The sequence below is a fragment of the Megalops cyprinoides genome, chromosome 5, assembly GCF_013368585.1.
Source record: "Megalops cyprinoides isolate fMegCyp1 chromosome 5, fMegCyp1.pri, whole genome shotgun sequence".
NCBI classification, from domain to species: Eukaryota; Metazoa; Chordata; class Actinopteri; order Elopiformes; family Megalopidae; genus Megalops; species Megalops cyprinoides.
Window position 1 is genome coordinate 19,071,741 of NC_050587.1, and position 23,983 is coordinate 19,095,723.

Below are 23,983 nucleotides of genomic sequence, written 5' to 3' on the forward strand. Positions count from 1 at the left end.
TACGCAGAATGATTGTGGGTCTCCTGTGATTTTACACATTGTAACAGCAGAACCTTCCAGAGCAATACTCTTTATATGCCAACTTTTATTTGCTCAGGTTTGCGAACTAGTGATAGTTCAGATGTATTTTTCGACTGACTACCGGCAAAATACCTGCAGAATAGCTGCAAAATAAAAATGCAAAATGAATGACTGTTAACATCCATCTTTAGCTGTGGGGAGACAAAGTAACTTTTTAACGTACTAATGGTGTACTGCTGTGAGGTGACATCTGATCATTTATAACATAACTTACAACAGTCCCCCTTTCGATCAGTCACTTATGAAAAATCTACGCAAAACACGTGTCTTAATTTGCGCTGTTTGCGGTCATATGTAAACACTACCAGGCTCTCTCGCTCCTCCCCTCTGCCCCTCCCCCAATTCCATCCACTCCCTCCTCCATAGAGGCTAATAAGTGATAAACTCCGGGACAGAAAATGGCGACGGCGGGGAGCCGGACCTCGTCGTCGGGAATATCCGAGTCGAATAACGGCATAAATGTTGGAAGCGCTTCTCAGGGCAATTCAGGTTCCCCTGGTCTTCCTAGCAGTCCCGGCACGGCGAAGAGCAGGAGCGGGGAAAACGCGCAATGGAGACGTAAAGACCTGCGGAAAGTGAGAAGTGTGGATCTGGATAAACCTGAGTCGCTGCTCCTATCGCCAGAGACCGGGACGCCTCCGATATCAGCGCAGCTGCACTTCTTGTCCGTTTCATCGCCTGGTGCAGTTCCGGCGACCCTGCTGCAACAATCTCGCCACATTCAACAGAGCAACTCAATAACCGATCACCCGCTTTCAGACAATACGAGTAATAGTTTATCTATAGCCGCTCAGGAATTGTTGAATACTTTTAAAAACAGCAGCGACCATCTCGGTGTCGATTATGGTGCCAGCGGAACTTCTGTGGAAGTAATCGCCACACAAAATAGGTAAGATTACTTTGCAGTAATCAATTTTTTGGCGCTGTTAGACTGTTGCCCTTTGATCACGCATTTTGTGTCTTTCCGAAATTGATTTGGATTTGTTACTTCTAACTTGTTATCTACTAGTAACTTTGCAGCTGCAGCAGCTTGATAACTATGTAGTATTAGTATCATGGTTAACAGTCGATCTTTGAAAACGGGTGAGAGAAGTGGATTATACATTTCATTCCCAGTAATGCAAACTTTCTCCAACTTCCAAAATGTGGAGAACTGTTGGAGCAGTTGGTGTCTAACTGTGTGGTGGTTTAAACTGAAATGCAGTGAAGTGTCTTGCTTTTAAAACGATTTCCCTATAGCTTCAGCTTCTACAAAAAACGGAGCCATGCAGGCGTGAAAATATTATTCTTAAAATAATCATGAACGAGATTTTGTGCTCAGAAGTGGATCGTCCGGTATATAATTTATCTGATTTATCGTTATAAATAAGATTAGGAGTTACTGCGTCAGTTAATACATTTATGGAAAACAGTTGCTATATGAGTAAAAACGAATAACCTTCCATGACATTTAAATATCATGCCTTATCATAATCAGTCCAATAACGTTTTTGTTATTAGATGAGTTTTGTACATAATTTTTGCTTTCACTGGCCTTTTACAAGATCAAACGCACTGCTTTTATTAAAACCATGTTTACATTTAAAACTGGTCACTTACATGAACTCTCTCAGGGCCATTTCCCTGAACTGCTTAGTTTGGCTGCTTCTAGATTATAGCGTCGGAAAATAAAGCAGGCAAAACTGTAAAAAAAAAAATCTTGGATCAAAATGGTGTCGTGTTTAAGATTCCTATGGATTATGCGGCAATAAAAGGAAAGGAAGGCAGGGAAATTGCATGTTAACACGTTGATCGTTTGTATTATTTCATGGTTTAATCTGGGCAGTTATGTGATGGCACGTAAATGTCAATTGTGTATATCAGATATTATTAAGTCGACTGCGACTTTCCTTGCCGTTACTAGTCATACTGCTAGGTATTAGAAACTGAGTGGAACGTTTACACTTTTTGTGTGTGCCTATCGAAATTCCCTGGGAGTTTTTTCAAGTCTTTGGAGACCAAATATACGCGTTGGGTACTCTGTGAGATTCAATTTCGAGGGTGATCATGCATGTATTATTATAGTATCTGAGATCACTGCTGTCTAGTGTGAGTCTTCCTCTCTTTCTTAAGCGTGTCTGTGATTACAGAATGATTAATCTTCTTCAAAAATAAAGGCTCACAACATCTTTTAAAACATCCACCTGATTTAAGCCCCCCACAAAGGACTAGATTTTGAATATTTATTTACATGAACTTTTATATGCCTAAACAGCTGCAGTAGTGAAGGAGTCTTCAAACTTAGTCCATGAAATTAAGCTTCCATTACTCCATTTTAACAATTAGAGCCGTTAAACTTTGGTTTGATTTTCTATAATGTAGTTTATGTGTTCAGAGATCTACACTGTGGCATCAAATGATGAGTTTTCACAGTGCCTTTGGCTGAAATAAGACTACTATAGTGTTGTGAAAAATATTTTTAAGAGGCTTGAAAGAAACAAATGTTTGCAGTTATCATTAAGAGAAATTGATTTATTGATGCCTTGTATGTTTATTAAATAACTTCAAAATGGCTTTCAATGTTTACACATGTTCACTGTATACTTTTTTATTAGTTTCGAAAGAGTAGGTGATTTAAATTGATGGGACAGAAATTATTTGCCTTTATGAACAGAAGTCAGTAAATGTTGACAGATGTAGCATTCAAATGGCAATTGTATTTTTATGCTCAGTCATCAGCAAGAACAAGATTTGCTGGAATGTTACATGCTCAGACTCAATTTCAGCTTCTACATAAAGAACACCTCCTAAGCCAGTATACTGGGGTATAGTGAAGAGATAACCAAACATCATTATGTGAGAAAGTACAGAGTCAGTTGGCATGAGTGACATCTTTAAGAAAAGAAAGACTGCAATCAGATAATTCGTTGCAATATGAGATGTTGGCTTTAGAACTGTACAGATAATGAATGGTGAATAGGCTGTTGAAAGAGAAAGGGTTGAAGGGAAAAAGAGCTGCATTCCATTGTGGTGTTACTTGTCCTGGATAAATGGCATAAGGCAAATCACCAGTGTCCCCTCTCAGCACAAAGGTAGCGAACAACTGACCCTACTTCACACATGAGCAGTTATGGCAGTAAACTTTCCAGACCCAAAGTCCTTCTATACGCAGTAGCTTACCAATTTTTCTTAATAACATAGGCAACACAGATTGTTTCCTTATTTTTTTTTTTAGAAAAGTCCATTATAAACAGGCTACTGGTGTTATGGTGTTAAATTATATTTAAAAAAAGAGCATATAACAGCAGCTATGACTTATTGGGTGGCGTTATGCCCTCTAGTGGTAAAATGTCATTACAGCAGATACTTTCAGTGGGAGCTATGGACTTAAATGAGGGATGTGTGTAAAAGTCTGTTTTGCACAGTAACATGTAGCATATTTTAGCTATCTACCAGCAACATACTTGTCTTTTGCTGGCTAGCTGTCATTAGTATAGATGTTTCCTACCTATCTTCCATCGTATAACTTCATAAAGTAAAAAGCACAAGTTGAACAATGAATCTGGGGCTAAAACGTTCCTGTATTTTCCTCATTACTGAGCTTTTTTGTCATGTACGCTAGTCTAAAATTAAGTTTGGTAGCATGTATAGATGTTCTAGATTGACCTGTCACAAACATTATTTTTTTGTTTAGCTTGTTATAGCCAGGTTTCAGATGTATGTGCATGATTATATGGCAGTGTGAATTTGAAGTGATGGAGTCTCACATATTGTCCAGGTGCTGCTGACCCCAGAGTGTCTTTGCATTCAAACTTTTCTGGTATTGCATTTCCCGCATTTTATGACTAACTGAATGGGATCTCTTGTAAAATATATGAGATTGCTTGCTAGTTCATGAGGTAAGAAGATGTTCTGCTGCATGTGCTGTTTTATCGCTGTTTTGGAGAGATCATAAAAATCACTATGAATAAAGCTGATTACATGCATATCTGGGACACAGTTTGGGAAGTCAGATGTTTTTGTTCATTTTCTAGCAAGGGCTGTCAATAGTATGTGAACAAGACCATGTAATCTAACAAAGAGTAGACACTTAAAAAATTCTTTGGGGCTGTGGTATTTTACTCAGGATAAGCACGCCCACTGCTTCTTGATTCATCTGGGCCTCAGGCCAACCAGTTATTGTATCTGGGCTTGCCCAGTGTACTGCCACTCAAGGTCAGTTTGCTGTGGAAACGCCTCCAGCTCACCTTAGGTAAATCTTACCTGCAGGTAAGGTTGGTCGGTGAAAACATGGTTTATGCTTCACCAGTGCCTGTGCACCAAAGACAGTTTATTTATAAAGTGCTCCATGACAGTATGATTGTAAATGGTGCTATACCATTGCAAATTTGTGCTTGAGATTTTTTTACCTGAGGGATTGATTACCTCAGCCAAACCATAGCATGCCAGTCATGGTGCAGTACTCAGGAGTGAAATGTCTTCTCAGTGTAACTGAGCTCAAAAATAATTACCTCACTGTTGGATTTCCAAAAATTTCCATAATCGAAATAAACTGTTCCATAGACACTTCTGCAGAGGTCAGTCCAACAGACCTCTAAGGCCAGTACCTTATCTGTGTATCTCAGACTGACATGCACTTTGTGGCAGAGCATTCTACTCGTTTGATTTCTCAAGATGTCCTCATTGTGGTGCTCTAGACTGAAATGGCTGGGGTATTATGGATTAGAAGGAATGGTTACTCTTTATTCTACCACCTACCATAGTTTTACAGTTACATAGGGTTATTGAATCAAACATAGCAAACGCCTCTTTTACGTCAGTAACCTGAATCACTGGATGAACTGTCCCCTCAGGTGTGAAGCAAAGATCATCACGCACTTTTGTAGCCTTTCTTTTTTTTGCTGTTGTTGATGACTGTTTTCCCACAAATATTACTACATCACAGGTAATGCCAGCTGACAAATGTTGAAGACATGCAGAAAGCAGATGTTCTTTTTTTGTAGGTGTTCACAACCTCACCTAAAGGTAAATCCGCTGTTGTCCACCTGATGAAAGATCAAAAGGAAATGTGCAAAATCAGATGTTTCCCTTGGCAGCTGCAGTTTTTCAGGGGTTAACTTATTCAGTGTGCTGGCACTTTGTTACATTTTTTTTCCAAGGCTGTCTCCTTTATCTACAGAGTAATGGTTACACATTGAGGTCAGGGGATTCTTTAATCTCAGTGTTTGCATTAAGTCTCTTAAAAGGAAGATTGATTCTTCAAATATTATGGTTTCATATGTTTCACTGTTTTTCTTTATTAAACTTGCTGCTATAGGTAATTTTATCAGAGCAAAAAATATTTTTGAGTTGGTTCTGCAGTATTGCAGTGCTAAGTGATCCATGCCTCTTGAAATGTACATTTATATGGGTCTGGGGTTAAATGGGTTTTTATTGTGTATGGCTACAGTATTTTTTCCTTGTGTTTGCTCTATGCCATGGCATTTGCATTACCTTTGGATCATAAGCTTGAACAGTGGCACGAGTAAATCTGGGTATCAAGGTTCTCTAATAATGAGATTGTAACCCTTTTATGGTACACTTTCTTTGCTTTGTTAAGCTCTTGACCTCCTTGTTTTTTAGCAACCATCTGCTTTACCAGAAGATGTGTGAATTTTCTGTCCAGTGACATTGTGTCATTTATGTAAAGTGTGATCATTCCACTGCTACACATTGGTTTTCTGAATCAATTCGCATAAGGTTGCCTCTTTAACATCTCAGAATGTCCTCCTTGTTAGATTAAATTGAGGAGTTGTCAGTTTAAACAGCTGAAATGCATTCTGGTAATAAGGGTAAAGTAAGTTTGGAGACTTGGGCCTATATCAAAAGTATGCCGTGTAAACATTCTGAGTTTTTATTTACTTTGTTATATTTGTGATCAGCTGCCAGCTGGCCTGTTGTGGTGCAGAGCCAAACGATAATAATCAGTATTTCCTGTCCAGCTCTTTTTTTGACTTGTCAGTGACTTCTTGGAGTTTCACCATGTCTTGTCACATCAGTACACCATTATTGTGTTTCATTTCTCTACTCAGAGACCTAGCGTGTAATTAACACAAACAGCATTTTCTCCATGGCTAAGACGTGGGAAAATTTACAGGACCCATACTAGAGTGACAGAGTTCTTCACACAGAAATACAGTTAGAAATTAGGGTTGCATTCTGATTGGTTGTTGGTTGAAGTCACTAAAACTTTTTAGTTGGTGTTGGTGTTGCTCAGTTGTCCGTTTGTCATATTATGTGCTCTTACTTTCACAGGCGGTTATTTTTGGATTGTTTACCTGCATTAAAGCATAGTTTTCTAAAGACTCTTATGATGCATAACAGAAAGTTCATCCTTAAATTAGACTAAATTCTTGTACCTGTTTGTCAACCCAAAATGGATAATTACTGGCTAGCTGTGGAAACTGATAATGTTAGCGGCAATTCTGCGGTGTACCTGCTATTGTGCGCTAGGCTATGTGGACAGAAGTTTCCTTTGAAACAGAAGAAGCGTGGGACGTCTCCAGTGGGTGTTCCCCGGCCCACAGGGCTGCACTTAATTTGTGTTTGCATTTCCAGCGGATGTGGCGGGAGTTCTGACATTTGGGTTTGAAGTGCGCCGTTGGTCCTGATGCATGATAAGAGCATTTTCCAGGAGGGGTATGTGCCCAGCCTGTTTGTCAAGAGGGAATGGGGGCACATTAAGCAGCTAAAACAGTGTTTTTAGCATTGCTTGAAGTGATTTATTTTTTACCATATTGTATATATGGGTAACCAATCAATAAATGAATAAGCACAGCACTGGGCCATCTGTCTGTTCAATGCATTTTCCACATGAGCGCAGTATGTTTCGCCAGACTGCACTAGGAATGTCAGATATTTGATTGAGTGGTGGGCCTGGAGGCTGGACCGATATATTGTGCGGTTTAGGGGCTCATGAATTTAAGTGCGTAGGTGTCATTCCAGTGCCATTAACAATATCAGCTTATCATCTAAATGGGACTGTGGTTGCATCTGAAGCACTTTTTTGGCACAAATGTTAAGATCCAAAAGCTATGGTTGAAAGGGAGATTGATGTGCCCGTTCAGAAAAATGTTCAGTGAATCCACTTATGCCTAGTTATTCAGTGACTTCTCTTGAGCCATTTAGGATTTCTTATCTATTCAAAGACGGCCTCTTGATGGAGTACTTTGTGATATTTTTTTTCATGACTGTCACAACTGTGAGGATGCTTATGCACGTATGGAGGTTATTTTTGGATGTCCATGTTCAAACAGTAGCTGCTCTGCACACCCAAGCAGGAAAAGAGAAGTTAGAGGAAGTGCAGTGTATGGTCAGTGAGGTTAAAGTTGGTTTGGGTTTGGGGTGTTCATGAAGGGGAAATTTTGTCTGTTGCCCCTTTCAACAGTGCATTGGATGGACGTTCAGGGACAAGACGGCCAATTAGCTGTACATAATTTTTGAGACTGTGTTTGTAGTTCATGTAGTTCAAGTCATGTTTTGGTTTGTCAAACAGATGTGTGGTGTAGTTTATCCACCTTTTCATCTGGTGGTGTTAAAATACATGTCTGCTTTGTCTTATCTGGACCTTCATCTTTATAGCTCTGTCTGAGTGGCCCTTGCATTGTTCTTTCTCAGCAGGTATCATTTGCTTAGCTTCAGGCTGCAGGAACCCTTCACTGAACCTTACTCGGTTCTGACCAGTCCCCCATCCTTGTCCTCTTATTACAGCTAATTTTGGCACTATGATCAGATTAGACTTTATTTGTGTTAACTCACTTCCCTGGAACTGTACCCACCCACTAATAGCAAAATGTGAATTACCGGTTTGTTTTTGGAAGCAAGAAGAAAAAGCCCCAGCATAATGTGTATGTTTGATTCACCTTTGTAAAACATGTTCTTTGACTTTCATTATTTTGGAGTAGATCCTACATTTTAATCCTGAAACTCCTAAATTCCCTTTTTACTGTTGGTTTAGGCTTTGATGTCATGTTAAACCAGAATGAGTAGCCTTATTTATTCTTGAGTTGATTTATATAGATGAAAGTGTAGTGATTTTAAAAAGTGGATATTCCTAATGGAAAGTTCTTCCATTTATCACGATTGGTTTGAATTGTTATCTGTGTCTGTGGAGGACTAACGGAAATAGTTGAATAATCGAAAAACTTTATTGGTTGTTATTTATTTATGTTGCGCCTAGATTGCTTTTCTTCATAGGTTGCAGTTGTGTAGTTCATTGGCTATTAGGGTTCACACAAAATGGTGATACTGAGAAACTCTCATTGTCTCACTGTATTGAGGATGTCAAATTGAACAAATACTTTAAAAAGCTAGCTATCAAACCAATCTGACATCTGTGGTCTTGTCATGAAAGGACTCCACACAAATTTCTGTTATGTTCAAAGTTTATTGTGCCCCCATATATTCATTAGTCCCGTTCTGTTTTACTAGTATTTGTTGGTGCAGTGGTAGTGTTATCCTCACGTCAATTAGTCAGAACATGCATGTCTCTCTAATATTGTTAAACTACCTCTTCAAACTGTAGTGGTTCATTTCCTCTGTAAATGACTGTCCAGTCTGTTTACAACAAAAGCAGACTCTAAGAATGTTGGTGGTGAGTATGTTCAGAAATGGGAAAGTACCAGGATGGAACTGTGACACCTGAGAAAGTAACGCAGCGCGAGAACGAGGGCGTGTCACAGTTGACTTTGGCGAGGTGAGCAGGGACAAGTGGTGTTGCTCAGGTATGTCCTGCCTCATTAAAAACTCTGCTGGCACAAATACGGGCTCGGCACTGCGGCTCTCATGCTCCTGAGGCTCGCCTCTACGTATGGCGGGTGGCTGTTGCAGGTTGCGGCACGTGAAACCTCATCCGGCGCTCAAATGCGCGGGTGTAGCCGTGAGAGGACTTCAGAGAGCGGCGCTGTCCCATGCCTGGGTGTCGGGTCCCTGCCGTACGTGCTCTGTAAGCGGCGCGAGGTGTGGGTGGGGGCGAGCTGGTGTGTCAGTGCGGAATGTGACATTCAGGCTGGCGGGGATAAAACGGATCCCCCCCCCCTCGGAGAGCGGAGGCGGTGTGAGCCGTTTGTCTCATTGCCCCCCCATGTAGGGTCACATGACCAGGCCGCGCTCGGTGAAGGCCATGTTTTACAGGTTCTCGTGTTCAGGTGCCCCCCATAAAACGTGTTTTGACTTTAACTGGCGTGTGTGTGTGTGTATGTATGCGTGTGTGCGCAAACCCTCCCCTGGCTTAAGCAAGCATGAAACAGATGTTGGGATATCTTGTATCGTTGTTTCCATTTATGTATTATGGTAGTGCCGTGATGAGCACCGACTTATTGTTGGCTTGGTGCGTGATTTACATTGCTGTTGGTAAAAAAAAAAAAAGATATTTAGCAGATATTTTTGTCCATTTCAAGAACTTGCATGGCTGCATGCTTTCAGCTGTGCTGTACTGAGATACACTGAAGTCCAGGTAAGCTCTGCTGGATTAGAATAGGGTGCCAGTGTTGTCCTCTGGTCCATTTATTTCTCCATGACCCAGCAAATGTGCAAAGTGCTGTTTTAGCATAGTTGTTAATGGTCTGGTCAACCACTGCATGTTTATTTCCCGTGCGGTGTACTGCTGCTGTACCCTTGAGAAAGGTCCCTGAATTGCATCAATGAATGTTCAGCTGTCTAAATGGATATAAAAAATGTTAGCAAAATGTAAGTTAGCCTGCCCAAGCACAAAAACTGAATTTAGCTCTCTAATATTACAAAAGTTGATATTTTATGATTTGCTTGTCATGCAGGAGTGTTGCCTGGATAATAGCACAGGTTTGACTTTGCCACAGGAACCATTCAAATGCTCAGGTTTTGCCAGATGACCTGTCTTTCCCATAGCATGGTTACCACCAAAATCACAGTGCCCATTTATTATCCTGTGTGCCTTCAATAGGCTAGGCCTAGTAAAAATTGCTTTTGTTTTTCTCATACCACACAAATCCTTGGATGATTTAAAAAAAAAAAAAAACGTATTTTAGGGGACAAGGGGGGGAGCTGTAATCCTTTGAAAGTATTATGAAGAAGGTAAGAGGCTAATGTTTATAATGAGCAGTTGCTTAGGGTTGCCTGAGTTTGAAGTATTTTGAAATGCCCGGTTGCTAGGCAGGCAGGGGGAAGAATGCTCTCAAATGGAATTCCTCACACTGAGGTCAAAAGCCACCCTCTTTGTCTCTCACCGCTCTCCACCTAGTTTTAGAAAAAGAACTAAATGCTCTATGTGGTAATTGGTTCATGGCTAACGGGGTAGAATCTACATGGAATTAACTGGTCCCTTTGTTTCTTTGAGCCACACCATAATTTTTTTTCTTGATTACATACATAGACCTAAGTAAAATGTTTGTGTGAATGGAGGCAATTGAATATAAAATGGCTGCAGTAGAGGGGAAAGAACATTATTGAAGAAAAAATATATTTTATAATTGTGTTATCTTGTATAACAATTTAAAATGTAGTGCCACTTTGTTTTAGATGTGGAAGATTGGTTTGACTTAAATTGCTAATTTCACAATGTTTTGGTAATCGATTCAATTGAAGTAATTGAAAGAGGTGCTTTAAGCCTTAGTTGTGCTTACCTAGAGTTATGCTATTGACCAGTGCATTGTTTAACCACATGTGCATAGTTGGTATGATACACTTAATGTTGCTAGCTAAAGTTTAATAAAATCCTTCACTAGATCAAGTACTGTGAAATATGGCAATATACTGCAATCAAAAATTTGTGTGCTGGCCTCCAGTGTAGTTAGCTTTGAGCTCACTACATGGCAGTGGTTTTCTCTACTGAATTAATGTAATCAAGCTACCTAGCTAGATCACATACTTGCAGCTCAGAGGATGTGGACCATGTGCTATATAGCTAATGGGCATATTAACTAGAAAGGAAGCTGTGTAGCTAGTCTTCTATATAGCTAAACATTCAGAAACTGACATTTTAAGGCAGTAAGTTCACCCGGCTAACTGTCAGCTATCTTTAGCTAGCTTATTCATAGCTCAAGGTATGTATCTGATGGCTACGTTAGTTAATTAGCTGGCTAACATGTTTCTTCCCTCATTGGTAGTCTTTTCTCATATACTGTGATGAGAATATAACACTGGATTAAGACAGATTAACAGTTGTTCCAGGTGAATAAAGCTCAAAGCAAATATGTTAAAATAGAAGGTCAAAAGCAGAAGGAAATCCGCATATTTAAAAATAGAGGGTTAATGGAAAGTCAGAAATAAGAAGTAAGTGGGAAGAAGAGGGCTCATGCCAGGTTGCATCATGTCTTTTCATTCATTTTTTGTGTCCATTTCTTGCTGTCTCCATGCGATCAAAATTTTGCATGTTTTAAAGCCCCCGTCCCTAAAAAAAAAAAAAAAAAAAATCTGTGAGAGCACGGCGTTCCTGAGGCATGGGGAGGGGCATCCAGTGTTTTGTCTAACCAGTCTGCCTGGGCCTCCCCACGGTCACCAGAACTGGCTGTTTAAAGCCCCGGGTGAGCTGATTGCTCATGGCTGGACATCGCCAACAAAGGCCCGGATATTTCCATACCCATTAGCCGTGTCGGCAGGCGTAGGGGTCCCTACCCCCCCGGTTACTGTTTAGTTAGTGGCAGGACGGGGCAAGCTGGAGATTACATGTGAAAAGTAAACACAGGGGTCCCTGCTTAATCAGGCCCAGATTACTAGTTAAAACAACGTGTCTTGCGCAGGACTTGGGGCAGATGCGTTTCACACGTAACGTGCACACTCAACGCGCAGAATGCACTCTTACGGATGCAGTGTGCGCAGACGGTCCAAACCTCACTCTTGGTAACCTGGGAAATGTATTTCCTTGAAACACAACTGGAGACCCACATCATGTTCATGTAGAGGGCAGAGTAAAGAGGCATAAACACACAAAATATGGCAACTGATAACAGCAGAAGGAAGGACATTGTGAACAAACTGACTGTTGTACTCCGCTTTCATATCGCTTTAGGCAGTAGAGGTTGAAAGTGGCACGGGAGTGGAGACGGGCATTATTCAGTGTTCTATTGCACAATCCCTACTATAAAACCTTGTTGGAAATGAAGGGATGAGAGTCCTGCACTTTCCACAGCTGTTTCTGACTAGTGAAAGGACGGCTGATAACCCAGCAAGACAGATAGGGCCATCTCAAGGACTCTTGACTGTTGACTTGGTGTTGCTTGGCTAGCTTGCCGCTCTCGGCGTGGCTCACAGCGTAGGAAGCTTTTTGGCTCCTCCTGTGACCTGCTCTGTTATCTTGGTTACAGCATTGTTTTCTAATGCTTTTTTAATCTTGGAAATTTGCTGACGCACTACAGGAATTTTGGGAGACAAAACAAACAATGCAGTGTAGACCAAAGGAATATCATTGTAAAATGGCTATGGGGGCTATCCTGTGGACTGTACCAGCCCCTCTGCCGGGGGGGCTTATGTTGGGAGGGGAGGGTAAGGGGGAGTATCATTGCTGGCTGAAGTGAAGTGGGTCAGCTCAGAAAAGGACCTTTAGAAAAATTGAGAGTCTTGAAAGTAAAGGCATTTTGAAATTAAAACCCAGGTAAAGTGCTTGGTTGAACATCCCTTGCATTATTAATTTACTGTCTTACAAGGCGTGACTCCCTACTGGCCTGGTATGTGTCATTAAACAATTTCCTTTGTGTTTGTTTTCAGGAGTCCGTTTTCAAAAATTTATTGCCTGCTGCAGGTAAATGTAGTTATTAAATGATAATTGTAAGGTCAAGTACTGAACGCATTTTAGACACATTCGGGTCAATGGCTGAGATGTTGGATTAATGTATTATAATTGAGTATCAACAATAGATTGTGCCATGTGTTCAGTAGGAAAGGCCCTTAAACTTATGTAGGACCGAATTGTAAAAGGAAGTGTGCATTTCCTGCATTTAGGCTAAACACTGGAACAGTTTTGGTACTTGGAGCATTCCGATTGTGTTGTGAGTTCTCTTTTTTCCTGACACACTTATCCTGCAAGACTCCATTGATGTTATGAAAATGAATGGGAAGAGACTTAGAGAAAACTTAAAAATTGGAACGGGTTGTGTGATGAGTAACACAGAAGAAAAGCCTACAAAAAATTCCCCTCCATAAAGGTGAGATTAATTAATTGGATTAAATGGGTGGAAATGGATGGAATGCAATTCAGCCCTCAGTCTACTCCTTCCCCCGTTCCTCTGACTGTACAACAACCACAGACTAGCGTGCAAGGGCAGTGTGTTCCTTACCAGGTGATGCAGTGGGGCAATTCCCTCCTTTATTGTGCATTCAGTGGAAGAATCTGTTCAGGTTACTGCACCCCCCAGTGGGGGAATCAAAACTACAGGAGACAACCAGAATAATTGGATATTCTTGGTGGCGTTATCCTCCCTACCTGTTTATAGCAGCCCTATGAATCATATCATGCAATGTTGTGTGGATCTGTGTTTCATAGGAATTGCAGGTACAGTGTTCATTGAGAGGGGAAGATGCATTGTCTTCAGTCCCCCCAGAAGTACAGTCTGTGGCGTGCTCACGACATCGCCTCCTGCCCGAGCCTTTCTCCAGGCTGTGAGGCCTCCTCGAGAGGCACTCGCGCCGTGTATGAGCGAACATGGGAAAATGACAGATCAAGGGCCGCACAAAAGCCTGCTTTGTGAGTCCCTGACAGAAACAGCGTGGTTCGGTTTCTATCTCCAGTGTCACAGCGAGAAGGATCCCTTGACACAGTTTAACACAGAAACAAAAAGGCAACAAAGGGAACGGTGGACTATCCCACAGGCCGCCCTCGGGTCCCGCTGCCCTCATTAGCTACAGTAGGATCTGTTTTTGGAAGGGCTTGGAAATGTTTACTTAGCCACGCCTTTCTTCCACGGTCGGCTCGTCCGGGCAGCTGGCCCGGAGTCCCAGGGGGTCACTGCTCAGGCAGTTGTTTTCCTTGCGTCCTTGTCTCGCCCTGCGCTTTTGAGGTTAAGGTTTCCTTTTAATGGACTTCTCCTCAAGACAGTTGTCTGAGGAGAGCTCAAGCTCTCCACGACCTCGTTTCTCGTTTTCTCCTCGTTGAAGCCGGCTTGGTACTTTTTCGAGGTACAATTGTTCCGGAGACGGGAACTCGATCCGGCAGCAACGACAATGAGGGGAGAAAGGCTTTGAATTGGCTCTGCTCCTCGGGGGAGGTGGGGGCTGGGAAGTGTAGCAGCCCGTGTGCATACCCTGCTGACACTCCCAAAACTCCCATTGAATTTGCAGCCTCTGTGTGTCCACCTACCTGCTTCAGCAGTTACCTGGCTGCTGTCTCACCAGCCTTTTTCCAAATGGGGCTGTTAACTCTTCAGTCTAAGCAGCTGGTCCAGATTTCAGCTCGGTCACATGGGGGCTTTAGATTGATACAATGTTTCTGTTGTTGTTTTAATGGCTCCCATCTCTGACAGTTGTTTTATTGCAGTATAAATTGGCATGTGAAAAGGATAACATTGCGGGACAGAGACCTTTTGCTAAAAGCATTGCCCTTAAACTTTTGTCGAAAACAACTTTGGTGGCTTTTTTTTTTAAATGCATGAAAAAGCCTCTTTTTCATCCCCTAGGACAGCTTTGCCTGTTGGCTTTCCTCTACTGCTGTTTGTGCAAGTAACTCGGTATGTCATGCGCTTGGACATTGGGCATGAATATTTTCACTGGAAGAATGCTGGCCCCATTGAGAGAGCTGTTCATTCATCTCCTTCTGGGGCTACTTTACATGGCGAAGTTGAATAAAGAAATTTTAAGTTGTTTTTAGGTTTTCTGGAAAGTGTTCTCCACAAGTTACTGGGCGCTTGTTCTCTCTTGATGTGGCTGCTGGAAGAACCCTGGTCTCAGGTGAAGCAGTCGCAAAAAATAATTTGTCAATCAGACTGATCGTGAACAAATGAGTATAAAAAGCATCTCACTGCGCACAGCAGACACTATTTTTCACCTGTGCTTCTCCAAACACTTCCTTCATGATGTTGAGAGAGGCTCTGTCGTGCCCCATAGAACTTGATGTTGCATCTGCCAGCCACACATTAGAGCTGTTATGAGGTTTTATTGGCAGAGCAGGCCAAGGCCACTAAGACTACAACACAGTAAATTGGCCAGTAGACCAGTTGTGTTGCACGCATTTAGTCGGTTAACTTCTTGTCCTTGCAAAAAACCCAGCCGTCATGATTGGCCACACTTGTAGATCTCTGAAGTTTACAAAGCAGGTTGAGGTGGCAGGAAAACTTTGCTGCTTAAACTCCAGCAGTGAATTCCCACCCAAGCAGCGTGCTGCTGAGAGACAGGGAGGCCGTGCATGTGATTGCCAGCGCAGAACTGGCCCGCATTCTTGCATGAGCCGAGGCCTTTCTTGCATGTGATTTGAAGGGCCAGTGACACCCCGGACAGTGTGCTGCTGTGGGAGCAGGGGGTTGGGGGGTGTGCGTAGAGACTGAGCCCAGGATTCCAGCCTGCTGGAGTGTTGAGGGGGTGACCACTCCCCCCACCACCCAGGTGACCTCCACTCCCTCTTGCATAGGCCACGCCTCTCCCCTGACAGGGGCACCATGGCAGCCGAAGGGTTTTTTTTTTTTTTTTTTTTTTTCTTTGCTGGTGGGCCATGAGAGAGGTGCTGGGCCTTTTGTGCGAGTCCCCCTGGGCCTGTGAGGGCAATTGTTTTCCCCCTGTCAGCTCGCATCGCCACCGAGGAGCCTGATGGACACACGGAGGGCAGCGGCAGATGACATCACCTGCTCAGACCCGCCCACGCCGGGCCACAGTGTTCACCCCAGCAGGGAACGTGGCAAGCGGGCAGCATTCTGCCCGCCCATGGGCCGGAACAGCGCTCGGAGTTCATGCGGTCCCCAGATCGCCTGTTCGCTCCGTGCTGCACAGAGGCAGCGAACAAAACCGCAGCTTGCTGGCAGCTAGTTAATGCTTCAGCTGCCGCAAAAACTGGTGGAACGTGCAAATGTGAGCATTTTAAACTCTGGCTCCCGAGTACGTCTTGTGGTATGACAAATTTGCCATAATAAACTGCTTAAGTCAATTCCATGGCAGGGTTATTACAGTTTTCAGACAGTCCAGCAGCTGGATACTTGGTGGGCGTGTTGGGGTGCAGAGAATTAAACATGGGAAATTGATGAAAATGCTGGGTGGGAATAGTTTGTGCAAAATTACAAACTAAAACCTTTGTTTTCCGGGGATTGCATGACACAAATGCTGAGGCAGAGACTGGTTTAGAAAACGTAACATGCTTATTCACAGGGGCAGTGTGCAGTTGGATGCATTTCAGGTTTCAGTGTGTATTCTCTTAAACCAGTTGCACCAGTGAAGCTGCTCAAAGTAAATATCAAGTCAAAAGACTGAGATCCCTCAGGCTGGTAGAGTCCAGTGCTAGTCAGAAATTTTTCTTCATGCAGCAATGTATGGGGTGTATGGGTGTTTTTGAATTGTACGTCTTTGGAAGAAATCACATTTTAGTCTTGAGTTTACAAATGCTGAATTTTATGCAAGTGGATTCCAAATTTTCACTGAACCCCAGATCCACAAGAGTTGCCTGGCCTGAATGGCTCAACAAAGCATTTGGTGTTGGGGGGTTGGGGGGGGGGGGATCCTTTATTATTTAAACCATGATGTGTGATGTGACACTCAGGTTATTGTCAGGCGTTTGACATTCAGGTAACAGGTGTTGCCTGTGGGTTTTCTTATCTCATTTTCAGGAAGCGTGTGGAGCGTCAATTAAAATATTACAGCGCGGTGTTACGTTTTTTCCAGTGCTTCCATTGCACTGCATCTGCAGTTCTGTTCTGTGGGGAATTGATCAATGGAGTTGTTAATTGTTAAAGAAACTTGAGGAAAGCAAGGTGTTATTTTGTTTCAGAAACAAAATGAAATGTAATACATTACAGTGTTTCTTCTGCGTATTACTCTTGAGGAGACGTCATTGTACATTGTCACTTCTGCCAGTTTTTTTCTTCCATACCTCCAGATATCGTGGCAAACTTGGATGATTGGTCTTTAATGTGTGATTTTCTGTAGGGAATCACATCTTTCTCTCTACTTCTCTCATTTAGCGGATTATTTTTTCTCAGTATTGGGGGATGAGAATTTGTGTGTGTGTGTGTGTGCTGGGAGCGAATAGAGAAGCTGTTGTAAGTTGAGGCGTTGCCCCCTCAGCGCACATTAGCTCCTGAAAACTTCTGAAAAAGTAACAGCGTGGTGCTTGTTACCTGCCTGTGCCATGTGTTTTAGGGCTGCCTGCGTTCAGTGGTGGAGTGCTCCCCTCCCCCTTCCCCTCCTCATGGGCCCTTGTTTTCGACCCCCCACCCCCTCCCCCCAGAGGCCATGCTCTAGTTCCATTCTGCTGGCTAGCAGGCCATTAATGGCCTCCACACCAATCGCCCTGACATGCTGGGGGAGTACGCTCCAAGCGAGGGAGGTGGGGTGGGGGGGTTGGGGGGTTATGAGGGACACCTCGTCAGAGTTTGCGTCCACTTCTGCGGTCCGAAACTCACAGTACTGCGTGTGTGCAAGACAACGAGACTCTCCTGCGCTGCTTTCAGAGGGGAGAGGTTATTTCACTTTTTTGGTTTTGAAACGGAATGTCAAGGACAGCAGCGAGGCCGTTCAACAAAAATGCAGTCCCCCCCCCCCCTTCTTGGGTGTGCGTCCGAACGGGGGAGGCCCCGCTGCAGTCCTTCTCCGGCCGCCTTGTTTGAAAGACTGACTCGCGCTCCGCTGGGGAGGAGGCTCGCAGGTCTGCCCATGCTGAGAGGGGACGGTGCGGAGCTGCTGGGGTCGCGATCTCTCGCCTCTCATGGGGGCCGGGCGCTGCGAATGGCTCTGGGTGGGAGGAATTCCTCTGCATTCCAGCCGCATTCCACAGCCAAACACTGGGCCCTGGGTGGAGGCAGAGCCACACACACACACACACACACACACACACACACACACACACACACGCACTCACACGCACGCACAAACACACACACATACACGTGCACTACAGTGTGCTCAGTCTCCCACTTGCTGCCTGTAAACTACGACTGGCTGACCTTTGGGGCGGCAACGTGTTGCTTGTGTGAATAAGTGCATCACAAGCTTGGGAAAATAAAACCCAGGGCAAGTGTTTGGACGGACGTTCCAGGCATTTGCAAACTGGCAATCTGCCTGCTGCGTGTTTGGCGCGTCCAGCTGAACGCTTCCCCCGGGGCGTTCATTTTCAAATCATGTTAGGCCTTTTCCAGAGACGGGATTCAATTAGAATTACACTGGAACAGGACATCGTAATGTAAAATACCGATTTTTCCAACAGCCCGAGGTGCTCTTTAAAGCTGTCCCAAACCCTAGAGCATTCACCCCTGACTCACCAGTCACACTGAGTTTATGCATTAAAAGTGTGGCATCCTGGAAAATGCCTCTCATGGATCAATTTCCCAGCATACAGCATTGAGACATGTGCTTTCATATAATATTAGCAAATAGTGGGAACAACAGACTTAATGTGCACACATGGATCATATTTTCTAGACTTCATTAATAAGTGTGAGCACATGTAATCATGATTTAGAATGTAGAGCAGGAACACGCAAGGTTATATTGAACCCATCTGCTGATTGACAGTTCTGGGCAGTGATGTGTTGATGAGGTTTAGCACCACAATAACTGCGGTATGAGACTTTGTGTTACGCGGGGCGAACGATCTTTGCCAGCACTAAAATCAGAAGCTGGGCTATTTGTAGTAAGATAGAAGTTTCATATTACGTCCAAAAATAAAAGCTCCATCCGGACCACTAACGTGGCAAGTCCCATTTTCAGAGGCGACGGACTTGCGGTGTCAGGATTCACCCAGACAGTAGCTGTGCACTGCTTTGAGTCATTTCGGGTTGATGTTTAAAAAAAAAAAACTGCTACCGTAAGAATTAGCATTAGCTTTATGTCTGTGGTGCGTTTTCATAGGTCAACAACTTGGCAGGTGGCAACTTGTGCAAAGAACAAATATATGGACAGTGTGTAGAAAAGGACAAACGCATTTCAGCAATGGCTTTCACACGCGACAACACAAAGTGATACGCTGTCGACACAACAAAAGTTTCATCCATGGCAATGAAATACAAGTCTGTAAACAGTTGCTGGGACTTGTAGGTGTGGTGAACAACTGTGTTATCTGATGCGTTTGATTTTTTTTATATAGTCTTCAGCAGTGGGAAAGATTTATGCAGGCCTACACCAGAAGAGGTTAATGTGTAAGTTCACTGGAATTGATCCCCCCCAGTGGAGACATTGTGGTCATGCAGTGATGTTGTATATGCAAAATTCCTCTTCAGTTTATAGATAATACATATGTACTGTTAGTCATTATGATTCAACCATTTGTGGGTCAAAACTAAGAATGACTACTCTAACGATCCTGATTGACAATGCTTTCATCTAGGAGATTAAGAAATGGATGTGTGGCTAGTCCCTTGACGTGAAGGACTGGCGGGTGTTCCTTTTAAGGCCAGTGAGCTTCCACTTCAGGACCATCGTTACGCTATGTGATAATCACTGTAAAATAACATGCATTCTCAGTATTTTTACTGATGATTTTATTACATTTGCTGGATGGGCTGAATGGCTTGTTCTTGTGCACTGTTCTTGCAGACATGTTACATTATTATCACCTGTTACCTGCCATTCTCCCGGAAACGGGGGCAATATGGTGTGAATTATCGCCAATGCTAGTTACCTTACACCGCGTAATGTTGACCGCCCCCCGGAACGGAAACGCTGAAAGGTGTGTTCAGGTCGTGTTTCGCCGGTTGCATAATATACAGGAGACTCGACACTATTAGTTTGTGCTTCCTCAAACTGTGACCTGAATACATGGAACACAAGTCTCTGGAGCCGGTTTTTTACACCGAGTGTCGTGTCCGCTCATCTCATAAGGAAGCAGCCAACTCCATGTTATTTATGGCGGCATGTGTTGCGCTAAGTTCGTGCCGCTGTTGACACCGTTTTCAGACAGGTGAACCTGCGCTGCTCTCTCGTTCTCTGTCGACGGACGCTCGATGATTAACGGCAGGGCAGAGATGGTGTCTTTTGCCCTGCTCTGCCCCTTCGTCGGAGTTGGCAGCGCGGCGCTGCCAGTTTCCAGTCAACATGTTGTGAAACGGGCAATGTTGTTGCCTCTCGAAAAAGGGCCCCCGAAACCCTTTTACGCTTTTTGGAATGTTCCACTCGGCCCAGTCGCCGGAAGATTTAAAGGGCTCCTCTGTTGTTTTCGGATGCGGCGCGCTCGGCGGTGCGGCCGCGCGGCAGGATGTGTGCAGCGGCTCAGGCTTCCTGTCAGCAGCCAGTGTTTGTTTCTGGTGTGTTTGCGTTTGAAAGAGGAAGCTGCCGTCGGAGCTGGAGAGCTCGGGCACTGTGCAAAAGATCGAAGCTCCGTTTCTCAGAATTCAGTAGTTAACAGCCTCCCTTCTTTTTTAAAAAATTATTTTTAGAATAAGGAATAATAATTTCTCATGAATTCTCATAATTTCTCATTCAGTCTTAGGATGTGTGGTTCGTCAGCCAGAAATGTACTTCTTCCCATTTTACAGAGACATTCCAAAAGTGTGGCGAATGTTCAGGGCCTGTGTTTCCCTTGAGAAAGAGGGGTTTGTAATGGATTGTAAATGCCCACTTTCACATGACCCCCCCCACCCACTTCAGATAGAGGGAAATATCTCTGGTTACCTGATGCTGAAGATAACATTCAGTGGCGCAGCATTCCCTTCCCATGGTGCACTGCGACACAACATCCAGTGGGTGCTCTCTGGTTGACAGCCCATAACTTATTCATTGTAATGCTGGCTTCCATTATCAAATGGGTCTGTGAGCTCAGAAAGCAAGCTTAATTCTTACATAGAATTGATACTAACATAGGCTTGTTACTGACATCAAATACCGATAGTCAAATGGCTTCATTGATATCAAATGTATGTAAGTACTGAATCGTATATTATGTCTCAGTGGCTATAACTATATTGTTGGTGAGGTATGTCCTTTACATAACTTTTTTTTAACTTTTTAACTTTTTTTTCCGTTTCTGCAGCGTCAGCCTATCCTTTGTGAAGTTTGCTTGAAAAAATGCCTTTTATGCCTAAAAACGGCTTTTAGTTGTGGTTTTGCGGGTTATCTCATGGGATGCACTTGACCTTACGTTGATATTTGTCCAGTGGGTCTGTGGTCTTGGAGCTGAAAACAAAGTGCTTGGTGGTACGGTACTTGCAGGACAGCCATGATGCAATGCAGCTGTAATCACTTAGTCTTTGCACACAGCCCCTAGTCAGGACACCAGCAGCTCTTTGCTTGGCTGAGAGCAGGCTGCTATATATAGAGCTATATGCAGTGACAAAAGTTGTGAGGGGGTAAGGTACTTAAACGCTGGCATTTGTCACATGCAGTTTAAGTGGTGTTATAAAATCTTTCCGTTTCATCTCTTTTTAATCTGCCCTGTTTAGTTGTCCATAAAACACAAAGTCCCATTTGTATTTACAGACAGTCTTTTGTCAGGTGGCTCGCAGCAAACCGTCCCCAATCCCTTCCTCCAGTGTCCTGTTTTCCTATCATATTTTACAGTCAGAACAACTTACCATTGGGTCTCTTTACTTGTTTTAGGCCCTCATTCCTGTCATATATAAACTTGTCTTTGATTTTTGTCTGCTAAAATGGCGCTTATTTTCCTGACCGTGCTTCTCCTAGGGCCAGGGACAGTTTTATCCTTGTCAGCTCCGTGTGGCAGCTGGTGAGTCCGTCTCCGCCGCACCAGCAGTGGCGGGGCCGCCATTATCCTGGGCGTGCAGTGTCCCCTGTCCCCTCCGGCAGTAACCCGAGCGCTGGGACCGTTGTGGCCCATGAGAAAGGGCGTGCACGGGGCCCCGTTCGGAGTGACGCGGTCTCCTCTTACGCTGGAGGTTCGACTCCCGCCCGCCGGCTCTTCCACGTCCCACCTGCGCCGTCCACAATAAACCCTTTGTTCCCAGGCCCACGGCACTCTGGGATAGCTGTCATACGAGAAGCCGGGGATCGCCGTCGCCAACTTTTTGTTCAAGAGTTGATTTTTTTTTTTTTCTTTTTGTTTGGAGTGGCGATTGAAGAACTCTCCCTCTCTCTGTTCATTAGTCCAGGTGCTCTACTTGCTTACTGATAACGATGAGAAAAATGCACAGTTAATACAAAGAAAATTCAAGTATGTGTAGAGCATCCTTTCTCTTTGAATTGAGCAATGATTCTGGAAAAAAGCTTCCCTGTATTGCAGTAGCTGAAGAATGAAAGTTTTTCCTATCTGATTTCAGCAATAATGCATACTTTCATTTTCTTGAAAAATTCAGTTTTGTGGTCCATTTTAGTTGCTTTTGTGATAGTTCTGTGATATGTTCATCTTTGTTGAACATGCCCCCCATGTCAGTATTTGTGTAACTGATTTTATTTATGGAATGGACCAAGATTTGTAAATACCAATGTATTCCAGCTCATTTATTAAAAGAATACTCGATTGATTAGTGATATGACTCATGGATTATAAGACTCTCCTCCTGAGATTTGGCGTGCTGTCCTAGAGTCATGCTGTAGGCGCACTTCCTGGTGGGTGCATTTTTAAGTCCGCTGAAAGCGGTGCTCTTGTGAACAGGAAGTGCCTCTTTCCTCTACATTTCATTTTTTGTTTAGAGGCATCTTCCTTTAGCTGTATCGAAAGGCAGTCAAGCCGGGCGATCAAAGAGGCCTGTGCGGAGGCTGCTTTTGACCGAAGATGTCATATTTCTGGACGGACGGTTACAGTGGCGCCCACAGCTCAGGCCACGGCTCCCCACACACTTTGAGGCATGTCGAGCCAAGCTGGTAAGTCTTTTTCATGTCCAGTTGATTGCCGATGGCTTGAGGCTCAAACGTCTTGAAGTGAGGTCCTGGGTAATATTGATGCAGTGGTTTGAAGTTGACAGTTTCTGTCTCCCATAGAGAGAAGCCAATGCAGCAGATCGAGAATGGTTTGGGTTTATAGCTGATAACCTGTGACTCTCAAAAGCAAGTCATACCGAAATGCTTTTGTGATCAGAAGAACTACTGATCGCATTCATAGACCGTATGAATTGTTTCATTTCCCTATGATGCCACTTTCTTGCTGACAAAGATTGAACTTGTGGATGTTTTCAGTTGGACAGCATCAGGGTAAAGGGGTTGTTGTTGTGGCGGTGAAGTTCTTTGTTGCTGTTGTGACTGAGGTGATGTTGTCGTGGTGACGCTGATATGTTCAGTTGTAAGTCAAACTGAAACGAACACCTGTAGAAAGACTCAAATACTCAAATACTACTTTGAAACAGTTTTTTCTGCTGTTTTTTGTACTTGCAGTGAGGTGCCCTTGTGAAATATTTGGCTGTGCATTACTTTATCAGTCTTGGCTATGCTTTGGTTTCACTTGGCAGTGAGCACCAGAGGTAGTTCCTATCATGTGAGGATGAACTTTGAGTAAGGTCTGACTTTATGGCTCAGCGCTTAGAGACGGCACTCTGATTTTCATAACTCTCACACGGTGAGTAGAGCAGTCTGTGTATTACTCTATCAAGATATTTTATTCTTGTGAACAGATCTTGTGAGCTACATTAAATCCGCATTGGCTGCGCACTCTAGGTGACTTTCTTGGCTTTTTTGCACCACTCACATGTTTTTAATAGCATGCATTTGGTTGCCTTGGTTTAAATGGGACAGGGCGAGCTCCTTGATTCTGGTGTCAGGGTTGACCCAAATACAGGGCCCACGTTCTCTTTCCCTACGTGGCTAAGTCGCTTAAAACGAAGCGCAAAGTGTCCTTTTAAGCTTGCAGCCCGGTCAGGGAACACTTGTGTAATTGGGGGATCGAGGGGGCCGGTTTTTA

The 23,983-nt window shown here is 43.6% G+C and overlaps 1 protein-coding gene across 3 annotated transcripts in view; it reads left to right on the forward strand.

The window, feature by feature from the left end:
- The first annotated feature begins 479 nt into the window (after window positions 1-479).
- Window positions 480-23,983, forward strand: part of map3k1 (mitogen-activated protein kinase kinase kinase 1, E3 ubiquitin protein ligase) — a 44,562-nt gene continuing 21,058 nt past the window's right edge. For 2 of the 3 annotated variants that reach the window (XM_036529280.1, XM_036529281.1), the window contains exon 1: window positions 480-970. In XM_036529280.1, coding sequence (XP_036385173.1) covers window positions 480-970 — 491 coding nt within the window. Of the gene's footprint in view, window positions 971-22,732; window positions 22,954-23,983 lie in introns of those variants that run through there. The other variant, XM_036529282.1, reaches the window with a different exon arrangement.